Source organism: Perissodus microlepis, chromosome 15 (assembly GCF_051167445.1).
Source record: "Perissodus microlepis isolate ML-2025 ecotype Zambia chromosome 15, ASM5116744v1, whole genome shotgun sequence".
NCBI lineage: Eukaryota > Metazoa > Chordata > Actinopteri > Cichliformes > Cichlidae > Perissodus > Perissodus microlepis.
In genome coordinates this window covers 18,367,558-18,390,870 of record NC_140475.1, presented here as the reverse complement: position 1 = coordinate 18,390,870, position 23,313 = coordinate 18,367,558, and the positions used below count along the sequence as shown (strand labels likewise).

The 23,313-nt window shown below is 38.3% G+C and overlaps 1 protein-coding gene across 1 annotated transcript in view; it reads left to right on the top strand.

Moving 5' to 3' along the window:
* The window catches only part of scara5 (scavenger receptor class A, member 5 (putative)), a 111,420-nt gene that overhangs the window by 10,601 nt on the left and 77,506 nt on the right, over positions 1-23,313 (top strand). Inside the window, exon 3 of the mRNA XM_084952294.1 lies at positions 4,685-4,813. Within this exon, the coding sequence (XP_084808420.1) occupies positions 4,685-4,813 (129 nt within the window). The remainder of the gene's footprint in view (positions 1-4,684; positions 4,814-23,313) is intronic.

Sequence of the window (23,313 nt, the reverse complement as noted above, 5' to 3'; positions counted from 1 at the left end):
GGTCCAGTAACGCATGTCTCACAGTCACGCTGAAATGTTTGATAATGTTTCCCTCGTGATACATGTGGTTATGAAAATGTTTGCTGAGATTAAAGAGTGTTACGTGTCATTGTTTTCAGTTTAGTATTCCAACATTACTTAAAGAGGCAGACTGGCTTAGAGGACCATTTTGGTTTCTATACATTCCAACTATGTGACACGTACATACATCTAAGCCAGCTGTGTTTGTCTAATGCTGGAGGTGTGTGTGTTCTTCATCATAAAGCGTGTGTGTGTGTGTGTGTGTGTGTGTGTGTGATGGATTGTCACGGTCCAAATGAAACCCTGCTGCTGGGAGGCTGCAGAATCAGTGTTTTTATTTAAAAGTCAAATTCAAGCCAACATCATGACTGTTAACAGGAAGATGGACTCTCATTATAAACTCGTGTGAGATTTTTATCACAGCGTTCATGTTTTCCCTCAGATACCTACAGCCTTTTTACCAAGACATTTCGGATCAAGCAAGATTGGTGGAAAGCATGCCTCTGTACCCTTTGGAGACTGACTGATCCATGTATTTGGTACAGTTATGTGGTCAAATGTATTTAGGTAATCAGATTCTGAGAAATCAAAGCAAATTAATCCCATTAAAGAGATCAAGATAATGTTAACATTTCACATTTTTCCATGTGGTTTATCTTAATAAGAATGTTTAATATTTAGCATTTCCTCTTGATATGTAAAACAGCTTTCCACAAATAGCTTTTCCCTCTTGATAAGAGTTGGAAACTTAAGTGCATTTGTAAAACGAAAGATATGCTTTATTATACTAGGCTTAACTATTTTTTACTGTAAATGGAAATTGCTTATATTTTAAATAAGGCAATGTAAGCATTGTATTGTTTATTTGTCCATACTAGTTGTATTTTAGAACCTTTCTAATTTACCAAACAACTTTGTGTAATATTAAAATTAATTATTCAGACAGTGAACAGAAATTAAGAGTAGCTAGCTAGTTTAATTTAATCAGTTCAGTGCTGGCCCTCAGTGGCTTTAATTCTGAGTTCTTTATGAAATCAAGAACTTCTTTTCCAACAAAAAACAAAAACCTTACATTTCAAATCAGAAATCTTGCCTCTGTATTCTGTTCAGAAAGCTACTTACAATCATTGCCACTTCACTGGTTGCATCTTTCTAGTACTGGGTTGGACAATCTATTGCATAAATGCGTGCTAACATCACACAGTAGCTGCAGATTTGTCAGATGCACATCATGATATGAATCAGCTGCTCCAAAACCTCCCAAAGGTTCTCTAATAGACTGAGAATTGTTGACTGTGAAGGAGTGTGTATGATACCCTCCTGGAAACTACTATTAGAAGTAGTGCTGCTCATAAGCATTAGCAACAAAAAGTCACGTATGCTGTGACATTTAAACAATGCTAAATTGGTACTAAGGGACCCAAAGTGTGCCAAGACAATATCACCCAAATCACTAAATCACCATCAGCCTATAATGTCAGATGTTGCTATAAGGCAGGATGAATCAGTGTGTTTACACTTTTCTGACCCCACTATCTGAATGTTGCAGCACAAATTAAGATACACAAACCAGGGAATGTTTTTTCCAATCTTCAGTTGTTCAACATTGGTGATTCTTTGCGAACCGTAGCCCCAGTTTCAAGTTAGTTAACAGGGGTCACTTTAACCCTGTGTACATGCGTAAATACAGTGAGTTACTGCCAAGCATTGGCTGAACAGATATTCACATTAACAAGCAGTTAAAATTAGTGGTGCAACGGATCACGGTTGATCCGAAATCCGAACTGATCCCACTCCACGGTTCGGTACACACGTGATCCGAAGATTCGAAAGAAAAAAACAAAAGTATGTGTATGGTGCGCGTGGTGGGTCTGTCAAGCGATAGTTATGGCCAGCGCTAGCGGCCCAACCCATATGGAAAAGAAATAGTAAAAACTTATATGTGATTACTCATGAAAGTGGCCACTTTCATGAGTAAATCATATCAGGCTTACATGATTTACTCATGAAAGTGGCCACTTTCTCATTACTTTCATATATTGTTTTAGTAAGTATCCAAAACATACAAGTTTCATTATATAATTTTTCAAGGGATCTTATATCTGTTTTCACTCTTATATGCTTTTCATACAAGTTTCACACAAGACAGATACAAACTTTATAAGATTTATATATATCTTTTCCATATGGGAAGTGGTGGAGCAGAGGAGTTTGCGGCATTTAAGCAGCCCTTTGCTGCCCAGTCTGACCGGGCTAAAGCTATTACAAAAGCTACTGGGGTGTTTAGCTGCAGATGGGGGGCCGTATTCCGTTGTGCAAAACAAGGGGTTTAAACTGTGATGAACGTGCTTGAGCCACGCTATGATATCTCGTTGCGCGTCCACTTCAGTGACAAGATCGTTCCAAGGATGTATGAGCAGGAGAAGTTTTAAAGTTATGGCTGAACTGTCCCAGGCATCTTCTGTTCCTCTAACTACAAATGGGTGGAGCTCCAGGGCAACGGAAAGCCACGTGACCGTGACTGCTCGTTATATCACAGCGGAGTGGTAGATACAAAGCCCTGCACTGCCCTATAGATTACATTAGATTAGATGAAACTTTATTTATTCCTCAGGTGGGTTCCTCCGGGAAATTCAGTTTCCAGTAGCACAGCACCGACAGAAGTTGCAGAATGTGAGCAGAAATATACCATATATACACATATATAAATACAGAGTATACAAAAGGGATAAGTAGAATAAATAGGAATAAGAATACAAGGGAACGGCACATTTCAAGTATTGTGAGTGTATTACACTGTTGGATATTAACAAAAACTATTGCACAGTGAAAAGGCACTACAGTTTACTTGTTCCCCCCTCCTTTGTCCCCGTTTCCCCTCCCTCTCCCCTCCAGCGAGGAGTTAAACAGTTTGTTGGCGTGTGGAACAAAGGAGTTTTTAAGTCTGCTGGCCCTTGACTTTGGGAGAAGCAACCTCTCACTGAACAGACTCCTCTGGTTGTTTATGGCCGTGTGCAGAGGATGCAGAGGATGCCCAGCATGGTCCATAATGTCCATATTGCACCTTAATTTGTTTTTATATAAGTGTGTGGAATGAGTCTTCAGTTGAATGTTTTTTAATAGGCAAAAAATACTTAAATAAGTAAACGGCGAGTCGAATTTTTGTCTTTTTTTTCTATTTTTGCTGATCTGGAAATTGATCCGATCCGTGACTTAAAACCGTGATCTGATCCGAACCGTGAGATTTTTGATCCGTTGCACCACTAGTTAAAATGGTGTACTTAATGAAGTGCCCAGTGAGTTTATATTCATATCAGCTGCGCTTCAAATCTCATAATTCCGTCTTGTTGTTTCCTTGAGACAAAAATGACTTTATCTGTGTGTAACACAATAATCTTTGAATTATACGTTTAATGTCTGAAGAAAACACATAATTCTCTTCTCTATTCCAATATGTGATGAAGAATGTGACTCCTTAGAAAATCTCTTCCCATCCTCTTGACCTAAAAGGAATGTTCTCATCAGCAACATCAACTGCCTCATTGCTGCCTCCTGCCAAGCTGTCTGACACACACACAGATGTAGAAGGAAAAAAAGTTCATTACTCATAAACGGTGCTGTGTCAGTTTTATTAAGACTAATTCTCAAACATCTGTTTGACCTTGAGAGCAGTGCTAAGTGCTGACATGCATTACAGCAAGAGCTCCTTAGTGAGACCATTTGTGCAGTTCATGCTGTGTAACGTAGTCCACTCAGATGAATTCCCTTATAGGAAACTTTGTGATGTATGTGTGTTATGATGTACTATAAGTTTAAATTTATTAACTGTTTCCGTTGTAATAACCTCTGTTTCCAGATATGATATAAGGAATATACAAGTAATTTCCATCAGCGTAACTTTGTGCTGAACATTGGGGGGGGGGGGGGGTCAAGATCTCTGTCTAAATAAATAATAAAATCTGGGTAAATTCCCAGATGATTAAACATGCAACTATTTTGCTGGTAATAACTGAAATGAGTAAAGAAAATCAACAGCCTATTTATGCAAGATAATTCATAATTTTATTGGGGGGGGGGGGGGGGGGGGGTATATTGGTTGGGTCTGATTATTGGGGGGGTCATAACCCCCCTAACCCCCCTGAAAATTACACCCCTGGTAATTTCCAACCAAACATAAACTTGTCATCATACAATTAAATGGTTTTGTAACCAACTTTTTTTAATTGTTACTTAATACTACTAAATATCACTATTTTCACAATTTTATCAGCAACTTTTTGCTTGGTTGAACCTTGAATGAAATAGAGACCAGCTTTGTTTTTCTGTTTTTGCACAGGCAATATTATTATGGAATATTATGCAAATGTGATCAAATACCTCTTGGGTTCAAAATGAACTTTCAGTTAGCGTGCTTGCTGAGTTTTGGGCGTCATTCAGAAGTTCAAAGAGGGAAAATATGGATGTTGGGAATCTTGGATTTTCTTTTACAATTATTATCAGCAATAAATCTGATTTCCATTATGTTCGCTGATTTTTTACCTCTGTTCTTTCACAACGTAAGAGACATTTAGCCAAATTGTTGTTCTTACTAGGAACAACTCATGGTTAATGATTTTGTTCAGAATGCCATTTGCTGGTATTTATAGTAAATCCTTCTTTTCAGTTTCTACAAAGCGTCGCAGGAAGCAGGACCAGTGTTGCAGCCATCTGAACTCCCTCTCATCTATCAAGTATGCCATTGTTTTCCTCTACATCCTGGTTCTTCTCACCATATTTGGACTTTGCCTTGCAGGTAAGGTGTGTGTGTCAGTGGATGACTTTGACAACAATTTAGGATGTTTAAGAAGCTCTTAGGAGCCTCAAAACAGACACTGAACAGTGATCTAAGAGAAATCTTTAAGTCAAAGGTTCAACTTTATCTCTTATGAAATCAGTTGAAAGCTATTAACTTCAGTTCAAGCCACTAACACTACATATTTTGATAATCTCCTTATAAAAAATATAATAAAAAGAATGACATAACATGAGAAGAAGAGCATCATAAAAAGGAGCTATGTCCATATTTCACACATTTTTCTGCCTCCGTCTCACCCTACCCTTTATATCCTGTTCTTTCACAGCAATCCTCTGAATGTCCTCTCTAACAACATCCAAACATCTTCTCTGGTGTATGTAGTCTTCCTCTTCTCCTCAAGCCTGGCAACCCCACATTCATTATTCTTTGCCCAATTTATCCAATATATTGTGTTTATTTGGAAACTCTGTTCAATTGGAAGTTGAGCAAATCTGCACTCCTATAACTCCTGCTGTGCTTTTGTTCTGATGTTTTGCTTGTGTGCATGCAATGAGGTGTTTATTTAAAGTGAAAACCGTTTAAATAACACAGAGAAGGCAGTTTTGTTTGTTCAGCTCGCATGAATAAGGTTTGTGACTGACTGGATATCAAATGATCTTTCAGCTGTTCTGGATCAGTTTTTCCAAATGCTTTTGCCAGCTGAATTCAACTACACTTTTGCACCAACCATTATGTTTCAAATGCAATGCATCCTCATAAATGGCAAAACAGTTTGTTTGTTTGTTTGTTTGATTGCCTTCACATTTGCAAAAACAGGATCTCTGCTCTGTATAAAAACCTGCAAAAGTCAGTTTTGATAAGTTTTTACATGTAAAAAAAAAAAACTTGCTTTCTTTAGTCACCGAGTAATTTGTTAATTTGGGTAAAAATAGGCCATCTTATAACTTTGATGACTTAAGAAGACCAACCTTTACTATGTTCAGCTGTTCTTCTGTTTTCTTTGTTACGTGGAGTACACATCTGCTTCAGACCTTTCTGTAAAGTCAGATTTTCTTTGCATATTTTCATTATCATTATCATTGGCATCAAAGTCATAGTAATACTGGGCTTTTAATCATTTCTTGAACAGTTATTTTTCCAAGAGACATAGAATGACTGTACACCGTACATCTTTAAATATTAAAAAAAAACACGGATTGGGTGCACAGGAATTTATTTTGGAAATCCGCAGAGGTTTAAAAGTAAACATACAGGGTCAAGCATATATTGCCTACTAACTTTTTGTTAAATTTGCCTTAGAGAACTGCTCGACCGGATGCTTTGCTAGTCATCAGTACACTTCTGGCATTATTTTTGGGGGATATTCTGACCACTCTTCTTGACAAAATTGTTAGTTAATTAAAATTAGTCTGTGTGCTAGCAGACCTGGCTTTTGCATAGTCTACAAAATCTTCAACAGCTGTGAGATCTAGGATTGGGGAAGCCCATTCCAGAAGCTTAATGGGCTATTTATTAAAAGGAAAAAAAAAAGGAAATTCAAGGATCATCACCACTTTGCCAGGGTCATAAAAAGACCCAATCGGTTACACTCAGATCGAAGGAAATTTCTTAGGATGCTCAGAAACAATGCAAGAACCATCAAGGCTAAACCTGCCATGAACTTGTTACGGATTCAAATATTGGGGATGGATACAAGAGGAAAAACCAAAATAACAACACTGGTCCGGCCGGGTTGAGTCAAACGATGATTTTAATGATCACACGCGTGGGAGATGGATGCCGTACGCAGACAGCATCAGATCTCAAAACGGTGGAGCATTGATCAAACTCTTATAGCCTCTAGTGGCCCCCACCTAATCATAAAAGCCTAAACATTCACATTCTTTCTCTCACACAGCGCCTAAGCTACGACCTTGGCTCCCTGTTTATCTGCTCCTGCTGAGATGGGGCAGAAAACCTCTCCAGTATGTTCTGTTCTCTTCTAATCAGACAAATAAGGCGATGACTTTCTGCGAACACTATTTCTTATAACTCAGCAGTATAATGCATCATAAAACAATATCATTCATTCACAATAAATCAGCAGTCTAATGTAATGCAAATCAGTTTAACAAATGCAAGAGTTATCACCTTCTTCTAATTCAGGAGAATAATGCAAACTAAAACTACATAATAATTCACCATCTTTAATTAGGGGTCTAACATGGCATAAAATAATATTATAATCTCACAGTCCCCCTGTTGAGCTCTTTAGAATAAAGAGCACACCTACACCCTGTAATCCAGTGTGGCCGGGTTCACTTCTCCTTACCCCTGAGGCCCTTTGTCCCCCTGTTGGGCGAACCATATGTGAGATGACCTCTGTGTTTGCGCAGTTCAGATGCAAGAAAAACTATTATTACAACAGTAGCAGGTACAGATGACACTCCCCAGTTCTCCCACAGCTTTATTTTGGTGTTACCTTATACCCTTCAGACGTACTCAAACTAGAACCTCTGTCCGAGGAGCTTTTAGCCTTTATTTTATTGCTGCAGCCACCAGTGTCTTCCAGTCGGGTGATCCTCTGCTCTTCTTTCTTCAACCTCAGGGGTTAGACAACCCTTCAGTCGTTGCACAGATCAGGGGATTATTCTGCCCCGATTTCAAACAACGATCTGTGTATCCTCGGGTCCTGTGTATCCTGTGTATCCTCCAGAAAAAGGAACAGGAACGTGTCCCCCTTTTGACCAAGAGCCTCTCGAACCTTGTTGGTCTGGTGTTCCTGGATTTCCGCCAACCCCTTCATGGTTATTGCTGTGTTTATGGGATCCAACCTTTTGAGGTGACTAATCGGAGCCCAAACGCCATGACACTTGAACCCAGTTGGTGTCTTGGCAGTCACTGTGTCTGTCTCTGCTGCGAAGGATCCTCCATATCTGTGACCTCGTCTGGTGTCTGTTCCTTTCTCTGTAAGGGACAGAAAACCAAAACACCTCTCTGCCTAGCCCTAATAATCTACTGTTGTTATCTACTGACCTTCTGGTGATTCCGAATTGGTTTAGAATATTCAGAATGTCCCAGGGACTTATTCTAATCATATCCTATGTGTGTGTAAGCGTGTTTGCATTTAGCCCTCTGCACTCAAAGTCAATACCTGCAATATATCAGTCTGGACCATCACGCCGAATGAAGCTTATGACCTTCAAAAGACCAAGTGCCAACTCATTATAAGCACATTTGCAAGGTGTGTATGAAAATGATTAAAACCACTCATTCTAATAAAAGACATCAAAAACAAATAGCCATTTTTAATCCTAACATCTGCCCCCCGTTTTCACAAAAATCATGTGTTTCCTTCCGCCTACCGTCCCACGGTTTCCTCTCCAGTGTGGTACTCAGCTTCTCAGTTCATTTCAATGATGAACGCTTAAACATGGAAATAATGATTTATGCTTCTCACTGGTTCTCTAAAAAGTCTGGAAACCTTTTGGGTCACTATTAGCTTAAGTTTTACCATACCTAAGTTATTAAAACACAAATGAAGTCATAAAAATGTTCATATAACCCTTGTTTGATGTTAAAACTCAACTTCCCCCCTTTTTTTGACACATTCCAATGTGTCAAATCAACGGCGCTAGAAAATTAAAAGAAAAGGTCAGTGACCTCATATCTCAGAAAGTATCAGACCTTCTCCTATCCAGTGTCGTTGCTCCAGTCCTGTCATCCTGTGCCAGGGAATGAAATCAATTTAATTGTCATGTTAGATCTGTTCAACTCCTGGCTCCGCCCAGAGCCTGCGTCCGCAGAATTGCCAAGAAACAAAACCTGTATTAATATGAACTTCACTTGAATATGAACTTGTTGACTACTTTTGACACAGCAAAGGAACATGCTCCCCTTCTCGAGGACAGGCACTGACTCCCACTTATCTCCTGGAGCCAACTGTCCCTTATGGAGACACAACATTGCAGCTACAAGGTTTTGCAGATTGTTAAGTTGATCTGTGTGTAATGCTCTGAATCAGGTATGTAATATTAAATGAATGTTGTTTAATCAACTGCCACTACCTAAAACTTAACAAAAGATATAACTGAATAAAAGATCACAAAGAATAGCATGATATCAGTGTTATGTAAGCGCGTGCGGCCTTCTATGCTCGAAGTCACTCCAGTCCATAGATCAGCCAAACATCGCGTTGACTGTAGCTTTTAACCCTTATTAACTTGAGCACAACTCTATAATGAGCAACAAACTGCAATATGTATAAATATGATCATGGTTACACCTGCAATGAAAGATCATATGATTACCCTCACACCTGTAAATAGAAGATTAACCTGAGGTTTTAACAATCACTGGAACACAAATGTCAACATAATGTCAATAGCTTCAATAAATGATTAATGCAATGCTTGTTATATGATTCTGATGTAACAATAATGCTGATGCTGAAATAACAGTAAAACACCCCCTTTTATCCCGTTTATAAACTTCACACATAAACGTTTATAAATGCCTCTTTTAAATTTTATTTCCCCCTGTTTTTCCCTCACTGACCACAGCAGGGGAAACTTTGTTTTGATTCAGCCATGAATGCAGCTCACCTGATTCATCACTGAGCCCCACCGTCACTGGCATCTGACAGGGTGGCGCTGCATATTCTTCCTTTAATGTCTCTATTTTCAATCTGTTAATTAGAGTGCTCAAACATGAAGTAGACTGCGTCCACAACAAGTCAATACAGCTGTAAATGTGGCCAATTATCAATCTATTACCAACCAATAACAAAAAATAGCTTTTATTTTATGCATGCTTTTAGTCAACCACTCACCCAGAGGATCTCCAATCCCAGAAAATTCCTTCTCCTCATTTAATGAGTCTGTCCTCCTTCCATGCCCTGGTAACTGGTCCATCCAGAGCCATATCATCTCGAAATATACATACAACAAGCCAAACCACACCTTGGTCACACCAACCCTTTTCTGCCCTGAAGATGTCCAACGCCATCTTAGTCTGGACCAGGGTTTTAATAGTTTTGCAATTTTCATTAGTTTTTACTTTTTTTATTTAGTTTCGACTTCAGATTTTCAATTTTATGTCAGTTTTAATTAGTTTTTACCAATTGTTTGCTAGTTTAGTTTAGTTTTGATTAGTTTCAGTTATAGTTTTAGTTGTGTTTGCAATAATTAAGTGTAACAAAATCCCAGTTTCATCATATCAGTCATGCTCTTCTGCTTATCCTTGGGTATTGAGACTCTTAACTCTTGCAGCACCGGGTGTTCGTAATTTTGGTTCAAGTGAATTGATAAACTTTTTGAAGGCAATTGACTCACACAGTTATGTAGATATCCCCGTCCTGTTGTCTCGGGATGCATCACGCCGCCTTGCCTGGGGTTAGCTTCTGTTTTCTGGGGATGAGGGTTGAGTGTGCTCCCTTACCTTTTCAAGGTAAGCTAGGTTAGCCTTCTTGTGTGAGCTTTTCAAGTGTACTTTAAGGTTTGTGGGATTTTTTCCCTTTAGAAATGTCCCTTATAATTTGTCTCTTTCCACTACAAGACACTTGCTTTATCCAAAACACAGTCATATTCAAAGTAATCCCAAATTGGACTCTGGCGCTTTCTCCCGACTTTTCCTGACATGATTCTGCGCGTGGACGGAGCAGCAACACAGACGACTCGACTAACGTACTGCCACCTGCTGGCATAATGAGACAGCAAGAAAAAATCTGGAAACTAAACTTCATTTTCACCCTTGACTATTGTAGGACACGCACACATCAATGAAAACTAAACACATTTTTGCTATAAATTCAGTTAGTTTTAGTTAGTTTGGTGAACACTCATTACAGTTTTAGTTAGTTTTCCTTTTTTGTTTTTTTTTTTATTTTTATTTCCGTTAACGAAAATGTTTTTTCACTTCTAGTTTTCGTTATTTCGTTAAACTCTAAACTGCTGGAACACCAAACTAACTAGAATGAGTCTTTTATCACCGTAGCTGACCACGAAAGAAACCCCTGCCATAAAATCAACATCTTAAAGCTTGACTGAAACACAATTGGCTGCTCCAACAGGACAATGAACTGACAGGACACCTATTAACAATGGTTTTGGAAACAAATAGCTTGTTAAAGTTGGGTCCATGCCAACAAAGATCAAGTATTCAGTCAGAATTATGCCAGAAGCTTGGTGATAGCTCACAAAAGCATTTGGTCAAGTTGTAACTGGTTAAATCACATTTAAATAAATATGAATATAGAAGTTTTTGTATTTAAAACGTTAGTACCAATGGCAAGGTTGCATTGGTGTTTACTTGGTGTGGCAGAGGTGGACATTTCAACAGATATGCTGTTTGCATTTAATTTTTTGCTTATAGATAATCATTTACCCATTAAATTTGATTAGTTTTCAAACACACTAAATTAGTATTACTTAGTGAGTCACTATTTCCATTGCTTTGTTTGCTTGTTTTGTTTTTTCATATTAGATGAGCAACTCCACAATCTTCCCTTTGTCATCTGGTAACTGAAAAAGTTCTGCAGGTTGGGAACGGCTGCTGTAGATGAGACACATTTATCCTCAGTTTGTAGAAAATCTGACAGAGAGGAAGAGAAAAGTAGAGTGTAACAAAATCTGGCTGTAATGTCTTGGACACATGAAGGAAGTGATTTTATTGTCCGTCATTTACTCTCTGTCATGTAGATTTAAGGTTGAATTATAATGTAGGACACACACACACACACTTACACACTTACATCATAGAAACCCATTTAGTTAGCTTTAAGTAACACTTCGGGATGCAGTCTGAAACTACTCCCTCTTAAACTGTCTGATCTCGTTAAGAACTGAGAACATGCATGCACAATATGAATGAGCAGTCATTTGAAGTACAGCCAATGTCCAACAAAGTCATGATGCTGATTTTATTGCCTTAGTTCATTTGACAAAATTTGATTTTTAGTTTGTACAAATGTTTTTGTGCCAAATATAGTATCAGTTTCTATAACATTAATGCACCTTTTTCTGTCATCTTCTAACCAGAGTTGTGAAGTAATTTTTTCAAATGCAATATAAAGTTGACCTTTAGCGCTCTCCGGCGTCTCTGCTCCTACTGCAGAACTCGACACATGTGCGACAGGTTTAAACCTAATTCCCACATGTGACAGCTCTTCTAAAGAGATAAAGCAAGACAGTGATTTCCTTTGACCTGTATGGTTCCCATATTGCCATTAATCCACAGCTGTGCGTTTGCACAGGACTCCACTATATATATATTCTGGGTGATGATAAACAGCACCACCTTTGAACTGGAGTTTCAGCTTTTTTTATTTATGACATTGTATCCTGTTCTTAGCTGCCAACTGATGTGGTCTTCTGTGGTAAAATGTAATCTTACAGCAAACAAGGAAAGTTTAATTTTACCTCAGATGTTGCTGGATCCCATTTTCTTGAAACTGTAGGTTATTGTGCTTTTCTTGGAAGATAAACTCATGCACAAGCTCAGTGCTGTTCTGTAGCACACCGATTATCAAATTTACTTAAAACGAAGAAGTTGAAACTAGAATCCCAAACGTTTCTCTGGCAAAAGGCTCTTTCATGTTTCTTCTGATGAACAGCTAGTGACCATCATTGGTACAACATGTAGCGATGAGGAGAGATTAGTCATTCCCTTACTCACCAAAACATCCTCCAAGCTTACAAAGCTAGAATTGTCTTAAAAGCATAACATGTTTTCATGATCGGCACAACATAAGCGAAACAGAACAGTGGAAATTTGGACGTGTGAATTATGGGGGAAATTATGAGCTGTTGTGACTTCATATCAGGCAGTCCTGTAATAAATTCCAGTATCTTCTGAGCTGTAGTTCCACCTCCTCCTGGTTAATTTGCAGGTGGAAAAAAAAAACCCCACTGGCATTGTGCCACAGCGGTCACATGGCCAATTCATTTGTATGTGTCCGTGAATGAGACAGCCTTTAGAGGTGTGTCTAACTTTATGACTGTTACCTTCTGTGAACCCTGCTGTGGGCTCCTTGTAAATGTCAGCTCAGCCATAACAGGAGAGGAAGATACAGACAAACAGAGACTGAAAGAAGTTGTGAGTGCAGAGAAATAAGGGGAGATAAAGTAGATAAAGAAGAAGAAGCAACAGATCAAGAAGCTTGCTGTCTGGCTCCAAGTCAGCAGGATCCTGGCGGGATCGACTGCTCACACTAATCCTAATTTCATTTCAAGGCACTGCTCTCTCTGAGCCACCCACTCATGCCGTAACCACACAACTGATGCCATTTAATGGATGTGGCTCTGTGTGTATTCCCAGGCACAGAGATGTAGTTAAGAGTTTGGAACTGCTTTGCTGTTGCCACTGAGGTATTTAGTTATTTAAAGCTTTTAGATGAAGTTGTTTTAGAAAAGCAATCAAACCAGGCTTTTCAGACAACCTCTCCTAAATTAAATGCCGCCATCCAAAAGCTAAGTGGCTCCAGCTAAGTGTACGGGAGGCCCCTTTGCAGCACACATATGCCAAGTGCACATACAGACACATTCAAAAATGCTGCCAGTTTTCTGTGCAGTCCACATTCTCTTGTTGCTTGAATTCTCACTTGACTTTGGCTTCTCTTTTTTTTCCAGCTCTTATGTTGCCTTCTTGGCCTTTTCCCTCTGAAACAAAAAGCCTCCACTGTCTCCTGTGCATTCAGACACATTTATATTTGATTTTCTTCCGGACTCATTATGCATTATGCCATGTCATTGAAAACATCTGCATTAATGTCATAAGTATAATGTAGTGTCTTCTGTGTCAGCGCTTCTAATTCTAAATCTTAGATTTGGACAAGTGAATGATGGAAGGGTCGTAAACAGAAACAGAGTCGAGTAAAAGCCAAATGAAAGAGGATAAAAGAGCCAGATGAATCCTGCTCCATTTATCATGTGGTGAAGAGCTGCCTCGTCAGTCTTTTACTCCTACAAGGTTATCTCCATGCAGATAGCAGAGACCTCTGTCCCCGCAGCAGGAGAGAGATGGGTCTGCTAAAATGTCCAGACTTTTAGCAGATCAGAGAAGTATGTTGGAGAAACCTTTGTCTCTGTGTAGTCACTTATTTTGACTGACATGCTTCAAGAGCAGGGTAGATTCTTGAAAGACATGCTTGCCTTTTGAGCTGAACTTGGCTAATGTGAATGTATGTCACTCTAAATGGTGCCACGATGGGAATTGATTTTTAAGACTTTTGTTCCCAAAAGTCCAAAGAAGAGAGGGTTGTGGAGAAGTGGTTCTCAACTTGGGTGATGTGACCCTCGGCCAGATAAATTAGAGCGCTTTCCACATCATTAGCAGGATACTAAGGAGAAACTTTCTCTTTCATACATATTGCAACATTTAATTTATTTTGACTTATTTCCTGTCTTTCTTTTTAGGTTCTCGTCTGTAAAACAAAAAGTGTTAGAAAGTGTCCAGGTGAAAAGGTCCCACCTTAAATCCCACACATACAGTAAAGCTTCGTTAACAGTTTAAGAATGCTTAGGAAACACAGTTACTCTTAAAAGACTTAGTCCTTGGTAGGAATTGAAGGACCCTAAAGCAAACAGTTCTGTGGTCATAGTATCTTAGAAATAGACCCATTAATGATCCTTACTTGACTTTGAGAAGCACTGATTGCATTTGTAAGTTTTCAAAAGATAAAAAGAATGAGAATGAACATAAAACCATCTTGCATTCTTGCTAAATAGTGTTAAAAAAGTGGGGAAAAAATATTGATCATTTCAGAAATCGTTTAGATTTTTACTGTTTTTAATTGTCTGACATGTAAGACATAGGCAGCATATATCCTCAGAAGAACCGCTCTTTCCTCTGTGTGAAGGACTGGGATGTTTTTGGTTGCATTTTGGCCAGACAGTGCAGCAAATACCTTGCTCTACATCTGGAGTCAGTTCTTGGCTGACTTCAGATGCACCTAACAAACACATTTAATAGCTAGAGATTGGCCCATATATGGACTTGCAGACAGAACCTAAGTTGATAACTGTCAGGGTGTTTGAGACAAGAGTGTTATGCTTGTTATGCATAATCTCTGTTTATGAGCTTGATAGGTATCCGACCATCACTGCTTACTATCATATGCACGACCATGAAAAAACATTGCAGAACTGCTATATGGCATATTTCTGGGTCATTTGATTAAGGTCAGTTTATAATTTTATTGCATGCACTAGTTCACTATTGCAATATATACAACAGTTCCTACAGCTGTAGCATTTAGCATGTACTATATGATAGAGAATTGGCATAGATCATGAAAACTGAGTCATGTTTTCCAGTTGGTAAAAAACATGGAGCTCACAGGTTTCGCTCCAGTGGTCCCGTTTTCCTTTGCTAGTTAACTGCTGGAAAACATGATGTTATGTTTGTTGTTTTTTCTTTTAAGCCATGAAATCTTGCAACAAGAGTTTGAGTTTTTTCGCTGATACTGTTGGTACTACAACAAGCATCTTCTTGGCAAGTGGAAATGGGCAATAGGCCTCATGTCCTGAAACAGCTGTGGTTTATTTTGGTTTTTCGCCTTCATATTAATTGGGTTTGGTCATGGTTATGTTATCATAATTTTGTGTTTTGCATCAGTTTTCCCTGCTGCAGCTAAATTGTGCTTGGCCTTAAAGAAAGTAGATTATTGATGGAAAAATATCAACTGACAGCTATGACCTGCAAGCAGAGGTTTGCCTTGGAATGAACATTGGAAAACTGGACAGAATTTATCATGATCACAAATCAACAATGTTAAAAAATTTTGTATTTTCATAAAGTTGCTTTTCACGACAGAGCGACTATCCTTTGTAATCATAAACCATTTCATTTAAGTTTCATGTTAAAAGTAATGTTTTGTTTCTGTGTTATTCATGGCTGTGCGAGATCACAGATACAAACAGTGGAAATGAGCCTCCTTCAGAGAGTAGTGGGGCAGTCCCTTTAATGATAGGGTGAGGAGCTCAGTCATTTGAGAGGGACTTGGAGTAGAGCTGCCAATCATCTACATCAAAAGGAGCCAGTTGAGGTGGTTTGGGCATCTGGCTAGGATTCCACCTCAAGTCCTCCCAATGAACTAGTGGAGAGGGAGGTCTGGGCACCTCTGCTTAGACTGCTGCTCTCTGTAACCTAAACCCAGATAAATGGCAGAAAATAAACTGACTACTTTACTTGCCTACTTGTTTTAGTGTGTAAGTAGCTGCCTGGGTTTGTGGAATACTCACAACCTCCAATATGTTAATTCATGTTTACAGGCATTAATTTAAATTGTAAATTAAATTTTTATTGATTTTCCATATTCATGGAAACTTTTTTAATCCACCCAGTGTTTTATGAAATAATTCATTTTAGTGTTCACAAAATTAATACTTTCTATGTTTGAAGTGCAAACACAGCTTTATGTTGAGCTTAATTATTTTATCACCACACCTGAGACCACAGTTCAAGTTACAGCAGTTAAGACTTCTTTTCAAGCTCTGTTTTATTCGTTGCCCCATTAACCCATCCTGTCTGGGCAAAATATTTGCTACAGACAAGTCATATTGTCATGGACTTGCTGTGTGCTAGGCAGGATGTAAGACCCAAACGCAGGACTCATAAACGAAAGGGCGAACTAAAAGAGGCAGCTCTATTTTGTCTGTAAATAACCCACTTCAAATACAAAAAACTAAACTAGAAAACAAACCAGGAACAGTAACTAGGAAATGGCTGGAAACACAGAGGGAAACGCACAGCACTGTGAGGGTTAACAACACGACGACAAGCAGGGGAAGACTAAGGACTAAAATACGCAGGCAGGATAACGAGAGGATGGGGAGCAGGTGGAAACACAGCTGGAACTAATCAGAAATAATGAGACAAGGGGAAAGCAAAACTAGACCCACTGCACACAGGACAGGGACTATCAAAATAAAACAGGAAACACACGACAGGAACAGAGGCACAGACTTGACACTGAAACGTCAGGAACAGAGGGAACACGGAGCACAGGGACAGGAGTCACAAAGTGCGACATGAGACACGAGTGACTGAGGAACAAGAAAATAAACATGAAGACAGAACTAAACCTACACTAAACATGAGGGGCACACAAACAAAACTCAAGGGTCATCGACCCAGGACCATGACACATATACTTCCTGTTAAAATACTTTATTTACAAAGTAGTGCTAACACAAAAAAATACATGGCAATTTCTATCCATGAACCACAAACGTATACAAATGTGCCTTCTCATGACTCTATTTGATGTTACAAATATTTTAATAACGTTCAAGCTCCTGTGATAGTTGCTGAAAGTACTAGAATGAGTTTAACTGTGGTTAAGGATTTCTTGTGTGCTTTATCCAACTCACATTTTTCTGTGTTGAAGGTCCCTTTCTATTCTGTTTATAGCCACATGTTTTTAAGTCCTCCATATGAAGATATTTTTGCCCGAATTTTTCTCCTGCACTAACATAAATTGTGATCTGTGGGACACAACTGAGGCACAGGATGTCAAAAACCTGACCGTTAAAAAAAGAGAAAAAAAAAACAATGACCAGCTCGTTTTAGCCCAACCACAAGCTTTAGATTACTTTAGCTCTTCTGAGGATATTTAAAAGACACACACTTAATCTTTATTATTCAAGATTTTAAAAAAACTGCCTTTAATCTAGACCATATGTGTCAGACTAAGTTGGTCAGTATAAAAACTCTCTGAGGGTAAATCTGACACCACAAACTGCCACTCCTAGCAACTTTAAAGACAAACTTTAAAGGTCTTAAATCCCTTTCTTGTGGAAACAATAAGCATTCTGGCTGTGGAAGATGAGGTGTTTCTGACTTCAGTCTGTTTATGTTTTACACGCGTAAGACATACTGTTCCCAAACACACATCGCATGCAGGAGAGTAAAACCTCCATCACATTGTACATAGTGTAGTTATGACCGCAAATAACTACATGAGTAGAAACATAGTAAATTTAAATATGTAATAAACTTTATCATAGTCATAATATAAAACATGCATAGTCTTTCCAAATAATACCACAAACACAATGGGATATAGAGTACTATACACTTACAAAAATGTATGCAGTAACTAGTGTGTGTGAAAAAGTGTTTGCCCTCTTCCTGGTTTCCTAGTTTTTTGCATATTTGCCACAATTACATGTTTCAGATCATCAAACAAATGTTAATAGCGGACAGAGATAACCTGAATAAATGCAAAATGCAGTCTTTGGAGGATGATTTCATTGTTTAGGGTGAATAGTTATCCAAACCTACCTGTTCCCGTGTGAAAAAGTAACTGCCCCTCTTGTTAAATCATGAATTAAATGTGATTAACCAGAGTTCAGTTTCACTAAACACACTCAGACCTGTTAAATCAAGAAACCACTTAAATAGAAGGAGATGAAACTTCCCAGGAGTGACCTCCAATTACTCCAAGAGCACACTGACAACTCATCTAGGAGGTCGCAAAAAACTCCAGAACAACATTAAAGAACATCAGGCTTCACAAGTCTCAGTTAAGGTCTGATTTCATGATTTAACAATAAGAAGGAGACTGAGCAAAATTGGCATCCATGGGAGAGTTCAAGGAGAAAACCACTGTAGAGCAAAAGGAACACAAAGGCTCAATTTACATTTACCAAAGAACATCGTTATGATCCCCAAGGGTTCTGGGAAAATACTCTGTAGATTGACGAGACAGAAGTTGAACTTTTTAGTAGGTTTTACATCTGGTGTAAAAGTAGTATTTCAGAAAAGGAACATCATACCAACAGTATAATATGGTGATGGTAGTGTGATGTCTGGGGTTGTTTTGCTGCCTCAGGACCTGGAGGACTTGTTGTTGTAAATGGAACCATGAATTCTTCAGTCTACCAAAACATCCTGTAGGAGAATATCCGTCCATCTGTTGGTGACCTCAAGCTGAAGCACACTTGGGTTCTGCAGCAGGGCAATGATACAGAACACACCAGCAACTCCATCTCTAAATGACTTAAGAAAAACTGAAAAGTTGTGGCATGACCTTAAAAAAGCAGTTTGTGTCTGAAAATCCTTCGATGTATCCGAATTACAACAATTCTGCAAAGATGAATGGGCCAAATATCCTCAACAGCACTGTAAAAGACTCATTGCCAGTTACTGGAAACACTTGATTGCATTTGATGCTGCTAAGGGTGACCCAACCAGTTATTAGGTTTAGGGGGCAATCACTTTTACACTTAAAATTAAACACATTCATTTAGAAACTGCATTTTGTGTTTTCTTATGTTATCTTTGTATGATATTTAAATTTGTTTGATGATCTGAAACTTTAAGTGTGACAAACATACAAAAAAAATAGGAAATCAGGAAGGGGGCAAACACTTTTTCACACCACCGTACACATGTATCTGGGATTTACACACACTCTGGGTGCCCTTAAATTGACTCTAAGAACATAAAGCCTTGTTCTAATGAGTTGCTGTTCTCTGGCCATGGCCCTTTCTAAAGAAAAGAGTCTGGACATGTTCCAGCATTCTCAGTAGGAGTCCATTATTGAAGGAGCACGCACACCCGCACTTGTTCAGACCAAAGAGGAAGAAAAGTCAGTCAAGACAAGAGGAGTCCAAAAAGTCAGCAGATGACCTTATTCAGAGAGTCAGACACAGGCCATTAACATGTCAGGGCTAATTGGACCAGATGTCTTTCTATTCTGTGTCCTTTCTGAATACTGCAAAGAACTTTTTTTTTTTAGTTTATTTTGAGGCAAATACAGCCAAGAAATCCAGCAGTAATGATTACTTGCATAGTTGCATCAATATTAATTGGTGGGATGTAAAATTACTAAACAAATTATGTTTATTGCACTTTAGCTCATTGGTTTGCAAGTTTTGATTTCATTTTTATCATGAAACATGGCAAACATTACTGACAACAAAGACAAATCTGCCAGCTGCAAGTGAGTGTCTGTGATATGCTCTTCTGCTCAAAAAGTAAGGAAACATCATCACAGTATAACAAAAGGTCAGTAAAATCTGTTCAGTTAGGAAACATAAACCATTGGGATTCGATTTTGCCTGCTTTGGTGCAAATGAAAATGGCAACACTGGGAGTATACTTTTATACTGAATAGTTTTTCAGGCGATGATCACATCGAGATTTTCTTTTTGCCTAGTTTAGCTTTTGGCTAGTATCCTTATCATCCTTGTTATCCTTGTCAAATGGTACCTGCAGCCTATGCAGGTTGCACAGGTAATCCAGATCCTGCTCTGAGTGTCTCCACACTCTTTCATGTCTATCACATGTACTCACAAATAATTGTGCTGCACCAGTGAGCTCTAACAGAATAGCAGTAAATGACTGGGATAAGAATATATTAGCATTTCTGTGGCATCTTAGACTTGCTATATAGACACACATGTTATATAATATTTATATTGTGTAAACTTACCTTCTCACAGCATCAGTCTTGTTTCATTTTTTGTTTATTGTGTGAAGCTGCAACTCTGTTCATGTTAATTTTAAACAGATCTTCTATGAAGTATAAGGTTTTCGTGGTGGCCCTGGAAATGCAAATGCACTGCAACTTCAGAAAACAAGAGTAAATACAAAAGTACTTCAAAAGAACAGAAAACAAAGTAGAAGTTGAATAAAATACAAAGGAAATAGAAAGAAACTGCCACAATCACAAAACAAAAAGGGAAGTGTTTTGGGGAAAGATAATGTGATCAAAATTAGCTATATTTTTCTTAAATTATACATTTATTTTTTTATTTATTTAACATTTGATTTATTTTCTATGTTCTCTTGTATGTAAAATATGGGTTTGATATTTGCAAACCATTGTATTCGGTTTCCATTAACATTTCCATTAACTACACAGAAAATCTTTAAAAAATCATCTTTTTTAATGATTCAGGCCTTACTGTTTTTATCTTTTAGAAATGTCCAGATGTCATGTCCAGATGACAATCTCTCCTTGTAAACATGTAGAACTTTACATGTTTACAGTTCAGATAAACAAGGTCAAGAGATGCAATAAAATGAAACACCGCAGTGTGTAAGTGACTCCAACACAAATAAAAACACCATGCCTCACTCCTGCTTGTCTCCATAAACAGCTATAGGGATTTTATAAATCTGCTGCAGTGGGAGGGGGGGATAAAGCTTCAGGGATTTCAGAGTACAATAGCAGGCGTCCAAATTAGTCTTCTACATGTCTTTTTTCTGTTTTACTGGCAGACTAATTAAGCAGCAACAGATTCCAAATAGTTTTATGCTCATAAACAAACACACTGCATGGGTTTGATCTGTCTAAATGCGTGCTGGAGCTGATGTCCAAAGAGGCACACTTTGTACAGTTATGAGAGCTGGCACCCAAAAACTGAGTAGTTATTAGTTTCCACTGTGTTTGGTTGGGCAATAGCTTGGAACTAAAGTTTTAAACAAAGGATGGAAAAGTGAGCAAAAGCAAGTAGATAGCAATGTCTTTAAAGTTGCAATCCACAAAATTTGATGTTAGTTTGTTATAACCAGAGACTGTATGGAAAAGGTGGATTTAGCCACCATGATGTAAACCAATGGGGCTTCACTGGAGCTGGAACCCACTATATTATGATTAGGGGGTTAAGTGCTAAGTGCTAAGTTACAAGCTAATGCAAGAGGGAAAATAACTATACACTTGTTCCAAGTTGTTTGCCCAGCACCCTGGTCTTCTATCAGTCACATGTCAAAGAGCAGAGGTCTATCACAATGTGCGTGAACAACCAGAAAACCAAAAAAGAATAGTAACCTCTCAGTTTGAGAAACTTGAGTTATTGCTAACTGGATATACATCCGCCTAAAACATAGGCCCTGTACAGATTCCAGTGAAGCAAAATTAATCCTGCTTCCTGAGGCAATAGCCAACTGGGGCCACAATATGGCAGTAAGCTATAAGCTTTATGACAATGCTGTGTGAGATCAAAAGAGAGAGATCACTTTCTTTGGCATGTTTTATGATTTCTTTTTTTAGATTTCACTAGGCAAGCACTGCCTGCCTTGCTTGCCCTGATTGGATGCTATCTGTCTTACCTAGTTTGCATGCTGTTAGGACTTTTCTTCATTCATGTAACACCATGTTGATCAGAAAAATAACACTGATCTGTTGGCAAGAGTATGTTGATAAACTGCACTCAAACCACACTCAAACCTGTCTCTCTAACAAACAACTCTAATGTTGACCACAGAAATGCTTGAAATGTGCTTGTTTGGTTATCATACCTCCCACTTTGTGTTTCAGTGTGTCTTACGTTTCCTTTGTTCTAAACGGTTTACTGCCAAACATTTAGTATTTAGACATTAAATCTGTTTGTGCAGCTTTCTGGAAAATAGCATTAAGCTTTTTTCACATTAGTATTTAGAATCAAAGCAATTGCCCATGAAATGAAGTATTTTTACTGCTTTGTTTGCATATATGCTTCAGTTCCGTACATTTTTTGGCAGATGTAAACCAGAAGAACTGAGATGAGGAAACAGTTCTTGCAGCACAAACCACAGTCAACTTAGTGGTAAACTACTCAGAAAGGAAGAACACCAATAAAATATCAATAATCCCTGTCAGCTGTGCGACTAATGGGGAATATGATTAGTGGCAAAGCAGATTTCAGAACTTGGTTTGTCATTTTTAAGAAATAGCACTTGAAATGTGTCAGACCTTCAAAGCATTGTGAAAAAAAATTTGGATACTAAACTGAGAAAAAGTTACTATAATTAATTAAGCCACCTAATATAATTACAAATTCACAACAAATGCAGGGTGGGGCAGTAAACTCACAATGTCAGCATGGCATGTGGATTTACTGGAAGATAACAGCACAATTTTAATAAACAATTTTTTGGATAAAAACGTGTATACAGTATGGTTTAGATGGCACCACGCTGATGAAGGCCTATCCACCAACAGCCCTGGATTTATCTGTACTGTTTATCATTGGACATTTTATGTAGACTCAAAAAAAGCGGTGTGGTTTTCAGCTTTCAATCCACTTTGTTAGGTAGGCCTGTTCAATTGCTCATCAATGTAACTATATAATTAGCCAATCATATGGCAGCAACCCAGTGCGATTAGGCATGCAGAGTGGGGAAGACAGGTAATTGAAGTACATTTAAACACTGCGCCAGGCAGGCTGTTCTGATTATTTCAGAATGCAATGATTTATTGGGATTTTCTGAAACAACTGTCTCTTAGGTTTACAGACAAGGATTGGAAAAAGGGAAAACATCCCGTGATGCCTTGTTAATGGCAGAGGTCAGAAGAAAATCTCCAGACTTCTTTAAGCTGATAGGAAACCAATAGTAGCTCAAATAACCACTTATAACCAATGTACACAGAAGAGCATTTCTGAGCATACAAAATGTTGAACTTTAAAGCAGTCTGGTTACAGCAGAAGAAAGCCACAGTGTTGCATTGTATTATTAATCAAAAGGTTTTTAAGATTTCTTTCTTTTTTTTAATAGTAACTCATTTAATCCATTCAGGAGGCAAAAAC